The sequence below is a fragment of the Chrysochloris asiatica genome, unplaced genomic scaffold (assembly GCF_000296735.1).
Source record: "Chrysochloris asiatica unplaced genomic scaffold, ChrAsi1.0 scaffold00049, whole genome shotgun sequence".
Taxonomy (NCBI): Eukaryota; Metazoa; Chordata; class Mammalia; order Afrosoricida; family Chrysochloridae; genus Chrysochloris; species Chrysochloris asiatica.
In genome coordinates, this window is record NW_006408567.1 from 11,418,525 (window position 1) to 11,436,590 (window position 18,066).

At 40.7% G+C, this 18,066-nt stretch overlaps 1 protein-coding gene across 1 annotated transcript in view; it reads left to right on the forward strand.

The window, feature by feature from the left end:
* Positions 1-18,066, forward strand: part of ITSN1 (intersectin 1 (SH3 domain protein)) — a 352,172-nt gene that overhangs the window by 298,664 nt on the left and 35,442 nt on the right. Inside the window, exons 32-33 of the mRNA XM_006862548.1 lie at positions 6,659-6,842; positions 10,434-10,532. Of these exons, the coding sequence (XP_006862610.1) occupies positions 6,659-6,842; positions 10,434-10,532 (283 nt within the window). The remainder of the gene's footprint in view (positions 1-6,658; positions 6,843-10,433; positions 10,533-18,066) is intronic.

Here is an 18,066-nt window from a genome sequence, read left to right on the forward strand (position 1 = left end):
CCTCATCTTTCTCCCGCGGAGCAGCTGGTAGTTTCGAACCGCTGACCTTAAGGTTCGCAGCCCGATTCGTAACCACTATGCTACCAGAGCTCCTTACATACATATATATATAGTGTATATCATCAGGCAAAATATACAGGAAAGAGCTACTTCCTCAAAGTACAGTTGACCATGATGACTTGAAAGGAGTAACACTTTTAATACCTCCATCTGCTGATAGGGCATAACTCAAAATTGAGGAGAAACAGCTATAAGCATCCATTAATTATCAGAACATGAACTATCATCAGCCAAAACAAGACCAGGGGCAGACTGTGGAACAAATTATCAATTGCTTCTTTTGCAAGTTTAGGCTGAAGCTGATGAAAATTAAAACAAGTCCATGAGAGCCAAAATATGACCTTAAACATTTCCTACCTGAATTTAGAGATCATCTGGAGAACAAATTTGATGCATTAGACACTAATGACTGAAGACTAGAAGAGTTGTAGGATGACATCAAAAACTTCATGCAGGAAGACAGCAAAAGTCATTAGGAAGACAAGAAAGAATGAAAAGGCCAAAATGAATGTCAGAAGAGACTCTGAAACTTGCTCTCCAGAGCATAGAGGTGCTAAAGCAAAAGTCAAATGGAAGAAATGAGGAGGTAAAAGAACTGAACAGAAAATTTCAAAGGGCAGTTCGAGAAGACAAAATAAAATATAAAGAAAAGTGCAAAAATCTCTAGTTAGAAAACCAAAATGGAAGAACATGCTCAGCATTTCTCAACCTGAAAGAACTGAAGAAAAAAATTCAAGCCTCAGATTGCAATATTGAAGGATTCTATGGGCAAAATATTAAATGATGCAGAAAGCATCAAAAGAAGATAGAAGGAACATACAGAGCCACTGTACCAACAATAAATGGATGATTTTGAACTATTTCAAGAGGTACCATATGATCAAGAGCCAATGGTACTGAAGGAAGAAGTCCAGTGTACGCTGAAAGCACTGGCAAAGAACAAAGATCTGTGAATTTGGGGGATACAAATTGAAATCTTTCAACAAACTGATGCAGCACTGGAGGCATTCACTCATCTATTCCAAGAAATTTGGAAGACAGTTATCTGGCCAACTGACTGGAAGAGATCCTTATTTGTGCACATTCCAAAGAAAGGTGACCCAACGGAATGTGGAAATCATCAGACAATATCATTAATATCACATGCAAGTAAAATTTTGCTAAAGATCAATAAAAAATGGCTGCACCAGTACATTGACAGGAAACTGCCCCAAATTCAAACTGGATTCAGACGAGGACATGGAATGAGGGATATCATTGCTGACGTCAGATGGATCTTGGCTGAAAGCAGAGAGTACCAGAAAGATGTTTTCTTGTTCTTTATTGATTATGCAAAGTCTTTTGATTGTGTGACCCACGGACTGAGTAACACTGCGGAGAATGAGTATTCTGGAGCATTTAATTGTGCTCATGAGGAACCTGTACATAGACCAAGAGGCAGTTGTTCGAACAAAAAAAAGGGAACACTGAATGTTTTAAAATCTGGAAAGGTGTGCGCCAGGGTTGTATTCGTTTACCATACTTATTCAATCTATATGCTAAGTTTATTTGCTAGATTATATGAAGAAAAATGTGGCATCAGGGTTGAAGGAAGACTCATTAACAACTTGCAATATGTAGATGATACAACCTTGCTTGCTGAAAGTGAGGAGGACTTACTGATGAAGATCAAAGACCACACGCTTTGGTATAGGTTGCAACTCAATGTAAAGAAAACAAAATCCTCACTATTGAACAAATAATTAACATCAAGATAAATGGAGAAAAGATTGAAGTTGTCAAAGACTTCATTTTGCTCAGATCATGGAAGCATCAGTCAAGAATTCAAAAAAGATGTATTTGCATTAGGCAAAGCTGATGCACAAGACCTCTTTAAAGTGGTCATGAGGGAAAATGTAGTTTGAGGACTAAGATGTACCTGACCCAAACCCTGGTATTTTCAATAATCTCACATGTATGTGAATGTCAGACAATGAATAAAGAAGACTACAGAAGAATTGAGGCATTTGAGTTATGGTGTTGGAAGAGAATATCTGAAGTACCACTGACTGTTAAAAGAATAAACAAATCTGTGTTGGAATGCTCCTTAGTAGCCAGGGTGTCCAGATTTCATCTATTATACTTCATACATATTGTTCAGAGGGACCAGTCCTTGGAGAAGGACATCATGCTTGGTAAATTGGAGTGTCTGTGAAGAAGAGCAAGAGCCCCAGTGAGATGGATTGGCACAGTGGCAGCAGCAATGGATTCAAGCATAGCAATGATTGTGAGTTGGTGCAGGACCCAGCAGTGCTTGGTTCTGTTGTGCTTAAGATTGCTGACTGGTTACTGACTTTTGTACACCTAACAACAACCACAACAGATATTCGGAAGTAGCACTTCTCCCCTTCTTCCTAGTCTGTCTTAGTCTGGAAGCTCAGTTGAAACCTGTCTATCATTGGTGATCCTACTGGTATTTAAAATTATGGTGGCATAGCTTCCAGAATCACAGCAACTACAAGTAAGACAAACTGACAGACAAGTGGAGGATCAAACAAACCAGTTGAGAGTAAAAAGGGGTCAGCTTGTGGCATGCAGATTTGCTTCAAATGATGCTTCTGGTTTGGCATTAGTACTCCTAACTCATCTCTTCTTACTGGTGAGCCCCAAGAGCTAAGACATATATATGTTTTAATAAATAGGCTAGGGCAGAAAGATCTAGAACCTTTTAATATCAAGTGTCAGGTGCATGCAGGCTCTTAGAAGCAGCTGGCAAAGTGATAGCTGGCAAGTGAGGTGGTTGTTGTTGTTAAGTGCTGTTGAGTTAGTTCCAACTCATAATGACCCTGTGGAGGGTTTCTGAGGAACAACTGGTGGGTTTGAACTGCTCACCTTGAAGTTCAAACTGACTTTGCAGTCCAGTGCATTATCCTGCACTAGGTGCGTTATCCTACACTAGGTGTGTGGTGAACCCAGGTGTTGGGAATAGTTTTGTTTGTTCGTTTGTTATATTTTTATCAATGACCTTTCCTGCCTTTGCTGGTGGGATGGGTGGAGGAAGAATTAAAAAAAAGAAATGAAAGATCCTCTAAAAACAGAAAAGTATTTTTCTTAAGTAAAAAGTATTCAACTTATCTTCTTTTGAATTTAAGAAGAATGAACACAATTTTATCTTGTTTAAACACAAAAGCTAAAAGGTGTGGGGAGAAAGAAAAAAAGGGATTTTAGACTGGGGGCAAGGAGGAGAACAGCAAAACTAAGAGAGCAGTATAAAATGAAGAGAAATACTGGCAAAGCAAGAGAAACTACGTGGGAGGCAGGGAGAAGAGCAGAGAGAAATGAGGGGTAAAAAGGTTACTGCTGGAAGGGAGTGGAAAATGATGTTAGGCGTTAAAGTGGGTCTAAGGGGCCTGGGTGGTATTATCCTTACATACCAAGATTCTGGAACCAGGATGCCTGGGTTCAAGGTCTCCCTCTGTCTCTCACTAGCTGTGTGACTTTGGTCAAGTCACTTAATTCCTGTGTGCTTCTGAATATGGGTCAACAAGTACTTTATATGTGTAAGACATGTTTAAGCAGAGGAAGGATGAATAAACACTAGCTCTTATTGTAACTGTCCCTTTGGTCTGCAGACTTCAGAGTGTTGTGAACACTCATTCATTCAGCAAACACTGAGTGTCCTTTGAAATGTTCCTTAGTGGATTAATTGCTGGTGAGACCTTCCTGTGAGATTGCAAATTAGCTCATCAAAGGGCAGAATATTCTCAGGGTGGTGGCGTCAATCACTGAATCACAGGGACCCTGGACATGGTGGCACTCCTGCTCAAATCTGATTCCAAGCCCAGTTCTCCTAAGTCTCTCTGTGTAGAACATTCCAGAACGGGATGCACACAATACCACTGAATTACCAGGAGTCAGCTCTGACTCATGACGACCCATGTGTTTCAGAACAGGATTGTGCTCCATTGGGTTTTCAGCAGCTGATTTGTTCAGTTATAGATCACCAGGCTTTTTTTCCCAGGCATGTTTGGATGGACCCAAACTTCCAACCTTTTGGTTAGTTGTTGAGTGCATTAACCACTCAGGACTCTGATCTCATTATGGGGATGGATTTTAAGCCTACGTCCTTGCTAAACAAATGAAGTGTATAGTTGTAGGCCTCAGTATCAAAGAGCTGGTTTAAGTGCCTCAAGACCAGAATGATGTATGTGGGGCCTTGAGCAAATTCCTGCATATTGGGGAATATTGCACAACAATCCTCCAATGGGAAGATGGCAAGTGCACTGCTCCATCTTTATTTCATAGTTCCCATCAGTCTTTCCTGAGGGGACTATCTTCCTCACAGCCCAGGAGAAGTGCTGATCAGTATCTTTCCTCACAAGGACAGCCACCGGAAGTGGCATCCCTGTTTGTCCCACATCATTTACTGCCCCACTTCATTTTCAACCCCTTGGCTTTTCCAGTCCATGGGACTTTTCTATACTCAAAAATGCAGGAGAAAGGAAATCAAGTAATACGAAGTTTTAAGGCCTAAGCGTAGTGGTTACGAATCGGGCTGCGAACCACAAGGTCAACAGTTTGAAACTACCAGCGGTTCCACAGGAAAAAGATGAGGCGTTCTGCTCCCGTAAAGATTAACAGCCTCGGAAACCCTGTGCAGGGTTGCTATGAGCCAGAACCGATTCCATGGCACATAACAACAACAACAACACTAGTATTATAAAGGCTCCTTGGAACATAGTGGTTATAAGTTGGGCTGCTAACCTCAAGGTCATCAGTTTGAAATTACCAGCTGTTCCATGGGAGAAAGATGATGCTTTCTGCTCCCATAAAGATTTATAGCTTCGGAAACCTTGTACAGGGTTGCTATGAATAGAACCTACTCCACGGCACATGACCACTACCAGAGCCCCTGGATGATGCATATGGTTAATATACTTGGCTTCTTACCAGAAAGTTGGCAGTTTGAGTACACCCAGAGACTCCTAAGTAAAAGGTCCTGGTAATCTACTTCCAAAAATTCAGTCATTGAAAACTCTATGCAGCACATAGTACTCTGGTACACACAGAGTCATCTTGTGTTAGAATTGACTCAAAGGCATAAGGTTTACCCTTACCTCCAGGACATCTCCAACATGACGTTAAAACAGCCAAAAGAATTCACAGTGACATCTTCCCAGTCTTATGTTAGAATCATGTACAGTTCAATCTATCCATCTATCCATCCATCCATCCATCCCACACATATTTCTTGAGTACCTTTTGTGATCACTAGAGTAGGAAGAACATACTCATGGCTACAAATGCTGTGCCCCCCCCCCCCCCCCCAGCATATTGTAGTCTTTGCAGTGTAGAAGCTCACTTGCCCTCCTTTCATGTGCTGGTGTTGGAAGTTGATGTATCAGAGTTTGGTAAGTCAGGTTTATCGTCCTTTTTATCATGGCCCTGAACAGATGGACCCCAGAATAAACATTTCCCAGTCTCATCAATGCATCTTCTCAGATTCTACACTGTAAACAGTTTGGGTTCACTGGCCCGTTATCATGATTGGCATATGTATAAGGACTTCTTTTTAGAAGTCCTTAGCTTGTTCTTTTTCCATTTGAAGTATCAAATGGACAATGAAGGATGTGGTTTACACAATAATTTATCCTTGACTTTAGTGACTGGATTCTCTAAGGGAGCAAAACCAGTATGAGAGAGAGAGAGAAAGTTTAAGGAAATGGCTCCTGCAGTTGTGGAGGCTGGCAAGTCCCAAAGCCTTGGGGCATACTTCAGGCTGGAAGCTTCTTTTGATTCGCATGGTTGCAGGAACTGACAAACCTAAAATTGGCACCAAAATTGGCAGGTCAGATGGCAGGCTTCTGATTCACAGAACTGTAGGAGCTGTGAATCTCAAAATCTGTGGGTCAGGCAGTAGACTGCTGGCTCAGGTCCCAAGAAGTAAAGGTCAGAGGAGGATGAGTCAGATGAAAGACTGAAAGCAAGGAGTTTTGCCAGAACATCCATATATATTGGCTGCAGGCCACACCCTCAAGACCACATCCCTTTTAACTGATTGGCTGCCCCCATTAAATCACATAATGGTTTCATAGTATCTGCCAAACCACTGAGAACCATGACCTAGCCAAGTTGATGCATAACCTTAGCATCCTATGATTGTTTCTCTTTTCTCTGAAAACCATCCTGCTCACCCTCTGGAAATATCAGCTTACCATTGGTAGCAGTGGCCTCAGAAATGGGCTCAGTGTTTGGAGCTTCCACTACAGATACTCTGTAAACTGAAACATCAAAACAGGGACCTGTCTGAGTTACTAAAGAAAGGATTCCATATTTCTCCAAAAGGAAAAATAAATTGGTTTTATGTTGACTTGACTGGCAAAGATCTTTTTAGATGTAGTTTTTATTTTGAATAGCTGGCAAATCTAAGAAAAATGCCTGGTGACCTCTCTTTCTTCTCCCATTTCCTTTTCCATCCTTTGTCTTCCAAATAGATCTTGTAGTAGCCCTCTGGTTTGCAAACCCTCACACTCATTCCGTTTCTGTGCAACCCAGAAATGTACCTGATGCTGTGAGCCAGCAGCAGGCAGGGGGCTAACGTCTTATGTTTCTGGTGCAGGGCACTAAGGGTACGAAAGAAGATGTCTGGGGAGAAAATGCCCGTGAAGATGATTGGGGATATCCTGACTGCCCAGCTGCCACATATGCAACCATACATCCGCTTCTGCAGCTGCCAGCTCAATGGTGCAGCTCTGATCCAGCAGAAGACAGATGAGGCCCCTGACTTCAAGGAGTTTGTCAAAGTAAGGAGGCCAGGCTGTATGTACATGGGCAGCTGGGGAGGTGGAGCAGTATCCTAGGCTGGGTTTTCTAGATAAGCAAGACCAGGAAATATATGTATGTATGTAGTGTGGTGCTGTGGGTTAATGAGCCAGACTGCAAAGCCGTTTGAACTGTAAGGTTGGGGGTTCAAGCTCACCAGCTGCTCCTTGGAAATCTTATACAGGGTCGCTATGGGTTGGAATCAACTCGACGGCACTTAGCAACAACAACAATAATACAAAGAGAAGTTTATTACCAAGGAAATGGCTTACCATTGCAGAGTCCCAGAGTCCCAGAGAGCCTTTCCCGCATGTTCATTATATTGTGAGCAGGCCACACCTCCACAGAAGTATCCCTTTAATTGATTGTCTGCTCATAGCCACTCATCATAGTTAACTATGCCTGTATTAGATTTCATCACCATGGGAATAAGCACATCTCAACTGCTAAATCTCTGGAAATCCTGGCCTACTCAAGTTAACACAAAACCCTAACTATTGCAGATTCTGCAAGCATATTCATGCTGAAAGCCAACCAGGATTGAGGTCTTGAATAACCACAGGGGGCTAGTGCTAGCTTTCAGGTATGGTGGTGAGCAAGGAGGTGGGTCTGGAGAGCACCCACCAGCCCTGCCGCTCCTGGAAGCTTTGAAATGTTGTCAAGGATCTGTTTTCCAGGGGTTAGTGTTTTATTTTACCACTTAGTCTGTCAGTTTGTCCTATTGTGATAGCTTGCATGTTGTTGTGATGCTGGAAGCTATTACCAATACCGAGGGTCACCCATGGTGGACAGGGTTCAGTGAAGCTTCCAGACTAAGACAGAGTCAGAAGAAGAAGAAGCAGACTACCATTGAAAGCTTAGCCACGGAAAACATTGCAGACCGTTGTCAGATATAGTGTCCGAAATTGAAAGGTGCCCAAAATAAGACTGGGAAAGAGCTGCCTTCTCAAAGCAGAATTGACCATAACGATGTGAATGGAGCAAAGCTTTCAGGACCTTTTATTTGCTGATGACACACAACTCAAAATGAGGAGAAACATCTGCAAACATCCATTAATAATTGGAACATGGAATGTTCAAAGTAGATTATAGGAAAATTGTAAGTTGTGAAAAATGAAATGGAATACATAAAGATTGATATCCTAAGTACTAATGAGCAGAAATGGAAGCAAAAGTTGGAAATGAAGAGGAAGGATCAGTAGTTGGAAAATATGGCCTTGGTGATAGAAATGATGCTGGAGATCACATGATAAAGTTTTGCAAGACCAATGACTAATTCATAGCAAATACCATTTTTAAACAACATAAAAGGCGACTATACACATGAGCTTCACCAGATGGAATAATATCAATAAAATTAACTACATCTGTGGGAAGAGATGGTGGAGAAGCTCAATGTCATCAGCCAAAACAAGGCCAGGGGCAGACTGTGGAACAGACAGACCATCAATTGCTCATATGCAAGTTCAGGCTGAAGCTGAAGAAAATTAAAACAAGTCCATGAGAGCCAAAGTAGGACCTTGAACATATTCCACCTGAATTTAGAGATCATCTGAAGAACAGATATGATGCATTAAACACTAAAGATCATAGACCAGAAGATTTATGGGATGACATCAAGAAATCATACAGGAAGAAAGTATAAGGTCATTAAGGAAGCAAGCAAGAAAAGGCCAAAATGAATGTCAGAAGAGATTCTGAAACTTGCTTTCCAGTGTAAAGAAGCTAAAGTGAATGAAAGAAACAAGGAAGTAAAAGAGTTGAACAGAGAATTTCAAAGGGCAGCTTTGAAGTATTATAATGAAATATGCAAGACCTGAAGTTAGAAAACCAAAAGGAAAGAATAGGTTCAGGCTTTATCAAGTTGGAAGAGCTGAAGAAAAGATTCAAGCCTCAACTTGCCATATTGAAGGATTTGATGGGCAAAGTATTGAATGATGCAGAAGGCATTTAAAGAATACACAGAGTCAGTAACAGTACCAAAAAGAAATATGTCCAACCATATTAAGATGCAGATATGATCAAGAACCAATGGCACTGAAGGAAAAAGTCCAAGCTGCTCTGAAGACATTGGAAAAAAACAGGGCTCCAGGAATTGATGGAATACAAATTGAAATATTTCAACAAACTGATGCAGAACAGGAAGCATTCACTTGTCTATGCCAAAAAATTTAGAAGACAGCTACCTGGCTAACTGATTTGTGCCCATTTCAAAGAGAGGTGAGCCAATGGAATGCAGAAATCATCAAACAATGTTATTAAGAGCACATGCAAGTAAAATTTTGCTGAAAATAATGCAATATCTGTTGCAACTATAATGAATGGAGTATTCTAAGGTCATTCATTCTAAGGTGAAAAATATTGCTACAAAATAGACCTATGGTGGATGAAGGCTTGAGAAGAATGCTAGTCTGGAATTGAGTCGAAGACTGGGTACTCCCTTGGCAGAGGCAGGATGAGCTTATCATCGGATACAGTTGAACTTAAGAGAAACGCCTTGTCATTCTTCCCCTTTTCCTCCTCTCTCCTCTCTACCCATCCCTCTGTTATCCCTTGAGAGTCTGCCACACTTTTGTCAGCTCTGGAGAGTCTTGGAATGATGCTCAGAGTTGGAGCAAATTAAGATGTGGACAGTGCTCTGGGCTCCAGGCCCAGCTCATGGCGCAGTACCTGTCGGTCAGTCATTACACCTGACCAGAACCTTTGAGAGCTGTTTTTGGACTCACAGTGACCTTATGTATAACAGAATGGAACGTTGCCCGGTCCTGTGCCATCCATGATCTTCAATACTTTGTGTCCGTTGTTCCTGCCATTGTGTCAATCCATCTCATTGAGAGTTTCCCTAGCCTTTTGCCAAGAATGATTGGATTGGTCTTTCTTTATGGCATGTCCAAAGTAAGCAAGTGAGCTGAAATCTCCCCATCTTACCTCTAAGGAACCTTCTGGTTGTATTTCTTTGGTAGCAAAGTCACCTTATCCTCTCTATGTTTTATAGACAGATTTCTCTGGGGTTGATGGACTCTTGTCCTCCAGACAAGCTGACAGAATTGGTAAATGTGGTGAGAAAAAAGACACAGGGAGCCCATAGGTGCAGGGTGTGGCCTGAACCCCAGGACTCCACTCTCCTCTCCTCTTCCCACTAGGGGCTCCCTCTAGACAATGAGCAATTGAGAGAACTTTACATTCTAGAGGTATAGTCCTGTGATTCTTCTTGTTCCTGGGAATATCACAAAAGTTTTGCAGATACCCAGGAGAAATACCCTCTGTAAAGCCAGAATCTCATCTCTGTAAGTAAGGGATGATGTATAAGTAAGGGACCATGGCAAATTTGTTGAATCCAGAATCCGGAGAGCAGGAGTTAAATTGGGAAGATGAGTCACATCTGTGTCTCCCATTCTCCATCTAGAAAGTGCTTCACCCTGGAACAGTATAACTCATTCAGGTCTACAATCCCAGTCGTTATTCAGATAATGAGATAATGAGTGGGGAGTCCCAAATGACATACGTGTTGATGCCACTGACCTTGAGTTTTGCAAATTTCTAAAGTACACATCTCGAATCTCTTGTTTCAGAGGTTGGCAATGGACCCTCGATGTAAAGGAATGCCGCTTTCTAGCTTTATACTGAAGCCTATGCAACGGGTGACAAGATACCCACTGATCATTAAAAACGTAAGTGCTCGCGCCCTTCTGCTGAGTGAAAGAAGCCAGTCACATAGGCCATGTATATATGAGCCCACTGATATGAAAATGTATAGCAATAGAAACAGGATGAGTGGTAACCAGGAGTTGGGATGGGAGGAATGGGTAATTAATGCTTAATGTGCAAAAGAATTTCAGTTTGTGGTGTTAGAAAGATTTTAGAAACAAATAAGATGGTTGTACAAATTGTGAATAAAATTAATGCCACTGAAATATACACTTAAAATGATTAAAATAGCAGATGTTGTGCTACACATATTTCAAAAAGCAATGTAAATACCAACTTGTCCTTTCAAGCAGAGAAATGCTTTCGCAGTATCACAAAGGCCTGGAGTCATGGATAAGTTCCCCAAGCAACACATCTGGTATCAGTTGTAAAGAGCTTGTATACTGATAAGATGTTGCAGATGTCTGCTTAAGCACTCAGACAGAAACACTGGTTTAGCATGCAAAGAGCTAAGAATGCACAGCTTTATTATTATTATTATTATTACAAGAATGCACAGCTTTATTATTACTATTACAAGAATGAACAGTTTTTAACTGTGCAGTCAAGTGGTTTCTACAAGTGAGTAAAAATGAGACCTTAGTTCTTGATTCAGGTACAAGGCATAGTTCTTCTGTGCTTTGATTTTCTAATGAGAAGGAAAGAATGAAATACGATTCCTACGGTGCGGCGCTGTGTGTTAATGCGCCAGACTGCAAAGCCGTTTGAAATGCAAGGTTGGTGGTTCAAGCTCACCAGTTGTTCCTCGGAAACCCTATACAGGGACTTGACGGCAAGGCACTTTAAAACAACAACAACACTACCCATCTTCAGAGAGCCATTGGGGGAAGTTCTGTGTTAATTTTTTTCCCCTCCTGTCCTCTCATGAAAACCAGTACCAAATGAAAAGAAAAAACAAACAAACACACCTAAGGTTCCAGTGTCCCCATATGTAAAAAAACGATAGACCAGATCTTGGAGCCTATGGCTAGGCTATTTAACCCTAGGGAGTTCCTGGAGAGAGGCTTTTGATCTGATTCACTTTAGTGGAGAATGGTATTTAGAAACCCATATCTGGGCACTAGATGTGCTCATTGTTACTTGGGTATTGACTTTTAGGCATCTTTATGCCAGAGCCAAGAAATACACGTATGTGTATTCGTTTCCTGGAGCTCATGAGTTGACATGCTGGGCTCCTAACTGAAGAGTTGGGGTTTGAGTTCACTCCAGACATTCTTTGGAAGAAAGACCCGGAGATCTAATTCTGAAAAATCAGCTGTTGAACACTCTATGGAGCATAGTTTTACTCTGACATACATCTGATGTGGAATTAACTCAACAGCAACTGGTAAAAGTGGTAGAGTTCCTTAGGGCTTCCGTACAGAGGTGCCACAAAGTGGGGTGCTTACAACAACAGAAATGTATTGTCTCGTGTAACAAGACACTAGTTAGTGGTCTGAATTCAGGTTGTTGGCAGGATCCTGCTCTCTCCAAAGGCTCTAGGGGAGGACCCTTCCTCTTCCTGGTCACAGTCATATAACTTTCTTCTGTCTGTTTTGCTATGTCTTTTCTCCTCCTTTTTAAGGACCTTACACAGATGGGATAAGAATCCACCCAATTCCAGTATGATTTCATGTTAACCTAACTGATAATATCTTCAACAACCCTGTTTCCAAACAAGGTCATATTCATAGAAACCAGGGAGTAGAACTTGAACATGGTTTTTTGTGAGACACCACTCAATCTTCAACAGTAGCTATATTCACAAACACATATTTGTATATATATCTATACACACATATTTATATTTAGATCAATCTATTTAGTGTGATGCTTAGGATCAGCACTGAACCGCAAGATCAATTTGAACTGCAAGATCAGCGATTCAAATTCACCAGCTGCTCTTCGGAAACCCTATACAGGGTCTCCATGAGTCAGAACCAGCTCAATAGCACTTAACAACAACAATCTATGTATATTAAAACCCATTAGTTCACACCAGTACTTTCTATTCTAATCCAATACCACAGGATTTCTTCTAGCCCTCCCCTTCTCAAAAGAACCTTGGGATGTATAAATAGTTTGCACTCTGCTAAAGGTTAACAGTTTGAATTCACCCAGTGGCACTGGGAAGACAGGCCTGGCAATCTGCTTTCATTGCCTATTGCATTGATTGCAGTCAAGATAGCCCTGTGGGGACACAAGGAGCAAGCAGTGCAAGAGTCAACTGAGGTAAGTACTGTTAACTGATGGCACATGGAAGAGATTGCAATCATTGTAATGACACAAAGTGGATGATGTATTAAATGTGGGACTTAGGATCAGTTCTGTAAACCCTCACTCAGTTCACAAGAAAAAAACTTTAAAAACAAGGAAAACCCTGTGGTGTAGTTCTACTCTGCAACACACAGGGTTGCTATGAGTTGGAATCAACTCAATAGCAATGGGTCCCCCCTCCCCACCTTACATATTTGTAACTCTTTTCTGTGAGAGAAATCTGTCCCTTATTATCCTCAATTTATTTATTTACTTGCTTAATCCCCCTATATGTAGCGAGTCCCCCCACCAGCCTTCTCCACAGCGTGCCCTGACCCCACAAAATACACTGCAGCACTTTGGCTGAGTGAATGAATTCCCTTTGAAAGAAACTTTCAACCTACTGTTTCCTCTCTTGCAGCTTGACAGCTGCTATTGAACTAGCTCAATACTTCCCTTTAGTCTCCCCATTGTTTAATTGCAAATTAAAGTTGGAAACAAGCTTTTAAAATAGGTGTTTGCAATCTAGCCAAGAGGGGAAAGAAATAAAAACAAAGAAAAGGCTGAGAGGCATAAACATTAAAAAGGAAAAAACAGATTGTCATTATTTGTAGAAATATGATAGTTGCCTTCTAGAGTACCCAAGAGACTTAACTAGATAATTAATGGACCTAAGGAAGGAATTTTAAAAGGTAGTCAGTTATATGTATGAAATATATGAGAAACCATAAAAGTACTAAGATGAAATATTGATGTGGAGAAACTCTTAGCATGGCACCAAAGATAGACCTTTAGGATTTAGATTTGTAGCTTTGGCAATCTAAACAAAGGGGGGAAAAAAACCTCTTTATTTTGGGTGTGATCTAAATGTTTCCTGAGGGAGTGGTTAAATACATTGTAATAGATCTGTACTGAGAATATTTTCAAACATAGTAGGAGATATCTATGTATTAGCATGGAAAGAAAACTAGGAAATACTGTTAAGTGAAAAACAAAATTTCATAGAGCACTCTTACAATATGGTCTATTTTGCACAAGAAAAAAAAAAAAAAAGAGGAGGAAGGCTCTATGTGTGACAAATGTATGTAGAATATCTAAAGGTATTAAAGGGATGCCCTTCAGTCAACTGGCAGTGGTTAACTCTGGGCTAGGTTAATGAAAGGAAATTTTCATATGTATAGTGTATTAACTTGCATATCAATAGTGTATTAATATGAAATTTGCATAATAAAATTTTTTCTTAAAGAAAAACTCCCTACAAAATATAATGAATAAAGTTAAATACAAATGACAGATATAAATGGTAAATTTATTTTTAACTATATAAAAATAAGTACTATAATATACATTGTTGTTGTTAAGTGCTGTCAAGTCGGTTCCAACTCATAAGCAACCTTGTATAGGTTTTTGAGTCTGTACATCTTTATAGGAGCAGAAAAACCTCCTCATTCTCCCACAGAGCAGCTAGTGGCCTTGAACAACCGACTTGTGATTCACAATACAGTGCTTATCCTATACAGCAAATGTGCTCCCTAGTGTATATGGTAGTGATGGTTATGTGCCATGAAGTCAGTTCTGACTCATAGTGCCTCTATACAGGGTTTCTGAGGGTGTAAATCTTTACAGGAGCAGAAAGCCTCATCTTTCTCCTGCAGAACAGCTGGTAGTTTTGAGCTTCTGACCTTGCAGTTCGCAGCCTGGTTCATAACCACTATACTACCAGAGCTCCTTTAGTTTATATAGATATGTATACAAGGGGCTCTGGTAGCATAGTGGTTATGAGTCAAGCTACTAACCTCAAGGTCAGCAGTTCAAACTACCAGCTATTCCACTGGAGAAGGATGAGGCTTTCTCCTCCTGTGAAGATTTATAGCCTCGGAAACCCTATACAGAGTCGCTATGAGTCAGAACCAACTCCACAGCACATCACCACCACTATATAGGTATATATATAGATGGAATATCTATATGTATACAAAGTCTTAGTGTAGCGTTGCAGGATAATGTGCTGGATCACAAGGTTGGTTTGAGCTACAAGGTCGGTGGCTCAAACCCACCAGCTGCTCCTTGAAAACCCTATACAGGGTTGCTATGAGTTGGAACTGACTTAACAACACTTAATAATAACAACAACATATATTGTATAAAGAGCTCTTATAACTCAAAAAGAAGACATATACCTCATCATGTTGGTCACCAATGAGGGAAAGTGGGGGAAAAACAGCAATGAAGTTGTGAGCTAAATCCTACCACATTCAGTAGACTCTTGTTAACCTGGATTGAGACCTGGTTGGCCAGCAGTATAATTTGGATTGAGACCTGGGAACTCCTGGGCCCAGGGGCAGGGACATGGCCCCAGAAGACTAGAGCAGAGTGTGAAGTATCCAGCTGGGGTGAAGTGAGGGGAGATGCACAAGAACACCCACACTTGCAGATAGTATCCATTTGACCTGGCTCCACTGGCTGGATGATCAGAACACAACTAGAAGAAGAAAGAAGAGGGAAAAAAGAATAATCCTCTACAGTTTGATGAACTTGACTTATGTTTGTAGATGTAGTATGGCTAAGGGGCAAACAAATCTTTACAGTGAGGATCATTCCCACCTCCTTGGTACACAGGATCAACGGGGATTGATAACTTAGACATTGGCTACCCAAAGTGGAGGTGCTATGGAGGCAAGAAGTGACTGGCTTACAAGCTTTCAATAGGGAACCTAGTTCCAGAGGGTGCAGGGGAAAGGTAGAATCTCCACTGAGTGGTTTCCAACCTGTCTGGATGTGGCTGATAAAAGGTGATGGGGGTAAGACTCTTGTGGTTCAATAGGGAATGATTGCTATCAGGACTGACTGTGAGAGTTGGAAAGGTAAAAGTAGACATTTTGTAACAAAAGGAGGGGAGTGGGTAAATTTGCAGTCCAGGAGCGGAGGTCCCTGGAACCATCAAGGGAGAAAAGCAAAGTGCCAAACCCTATCCAGAGCAGCAGTGACACCAAGGATGGAGTCAGAGATGATGACATGGAGAGATGGAGCAGTTGGGGACTCAAGACTCAGGGAAGGAGAAGGGCTGTGTGTTGGCGGCAGGAGAGCAGGTGTGCAGTGTGTACCCTTTGGTTGTTTGATGATGCATGCAGGGGATTGTAATCATTGCAATGAAATGAAATACAATAGGATGAATGTAAAGATAATGATCTCCCATGTAAACTATCACATAATTCACAATAAAATAAAAACTTAAAAAAAAAAGTGTATATTTGTGGCCAGTGCTTTGAAATAACACTCACAGTGAATTAAAAGTAGATATTGTGGTGCTGCGGGTTAATGCGCCAGACTGCAAAGCTTCTTGAACTACAAGGTTGGTGGTTCCAGCTCACCAGCCACTCCTTGGAAACCGTATACAGGGTCGCTATGGGTCAGAATTGACTCGACAGCACTTAACAACAATCACTATGTGTGTTACTTCAAAGCATTTCCTAATAGTGACTTGTTATTACTGGAATATCTATTGATCATGTGGGCTGTTAGTTTTTATAATGTCCTTTACAAATTTACCTATTAATGTCCCAGAATTCAGCTTTAATTTCCATGATGACTTATTTCACATAACAAAATCCCTTTTTCCTCTCACCTGTGAATGTGAAGTATCTTCGCTCTTTATCAGTTTCCATATCCATTGTCATTTCCTATAATGTAGGAAAACAGAGAAAATACTTTGAACACACTTTTAATTTTGATTCCATGCTTACTTTAAATTTCAAAGCTGTCTGTCTTAAGGAGTGTTTGAAATACACTTTATACAAAACTTTAATCCTAGTCTTCCGTGTAGGATTCTATTTTAACTGAAGGCAGTCAGGTTTCTGTCAGATTATGTGGTATGTTGAGTATATGACTTCTCTCCAATGGCTTCTAAATGTTTGGGTGGGATTGGTTAGTTTTGTCATCCAGCTAGGCTTAAAAGGAGCCATTTCAGAAGCAGCAAGAGACGGTCCCAGGACCATCAAGAAGGAAAAGCATGAGTGGAGCATGAGATCCCTACCTAGAAAAGTAACGGCAGTAGAGGCAACGGTAGAGGCAGTGGCATGGAGAGACAGAGCAGCTGTGGGTTCTAGGTCCCTGGACTGAGTAAAGCTGAGTGCCTATGGGCAGGAGACTGTCTTGCAGAATGTGCGTTTAGGGCATTCACAAAACTAAAAGACTTGCCTGAGCAGGGAAGAGGCCAAGGGGCCACATAGCTGAGAAGTCGAAGACAAGAGTGTCTGCAGTATGGCAGGGAAGAGGTGTTTCTGCTGATAAAACTGCTGCATCCTGAATTGTAACCTGTTCACTTCCCTAATAAACTACATAATTATGGAAGAAAAATTAAAAAGTGAAATGTACCATTCAACATTTCTAAAAGACAGTTTAGAGCAGTGATAGAGTGTGAACTCTGGAGCCAGCCTGCATTCATTTGAATATTGGCACCACCACTGTGCACCATTGGAGAGGTCACTTAACCTTTCTGTGCCTTGGTTTCTTGTCTGTAAAACAGCAGTATGAGCAGTACCTATTACATCATGTTGTTACTGTGCAATACTGCATAATGAATTACCTGAGTTAATATATTTAAAGTACTGGGCTTATGTTAAATACTATATAAGTGCTAGCTTTATTATTTAGTATAGTTATGTGCTAAATGTATGAAAATTCAAATTTCCTAGTAATAAAGGAAACACATTAAAAAAACAAACAAGAAAATACCTTGTGTTTGATTTATCAGATTGGCATATACTGAAAAAATATAGGTTCCAGTGTTGGCAATGATGTTGGTAGAAGATACATTGATAGAGTCTTTTAGGGGGCAATGTATAGATCTAACTACACATCTATGGATCAGCAATTCCGCATCTAGAAAATTATTCTAAGAAAATAATCAGATAATGGTTCAAAGATATATAGGAGAGTTCATAACAATATTTATATGAAAATGTGGAAACAGCATGACGTACTATCAGAAGTGAACTGTTTAAATGCATGTGATATACTTATAATGCATGTGATTACATAGAAATTATGTATCTCCAAATTATGTAACTGTTGTCAGGTGGGAACAAAGTAGTTTAAAAAATGGACAATATGTTGTTGTTGTTGTTAAGTGCCGTCCAGTACGTTCTGACTCATAGCGATCCTGTATAGAGTTTCCAAAGATCAGCTGATAGCTAACCTTGTGGTTAGCATTCCAGTGCTTATACTACAGTGCCACACCAGGACTCCATGTACAGTATTGTT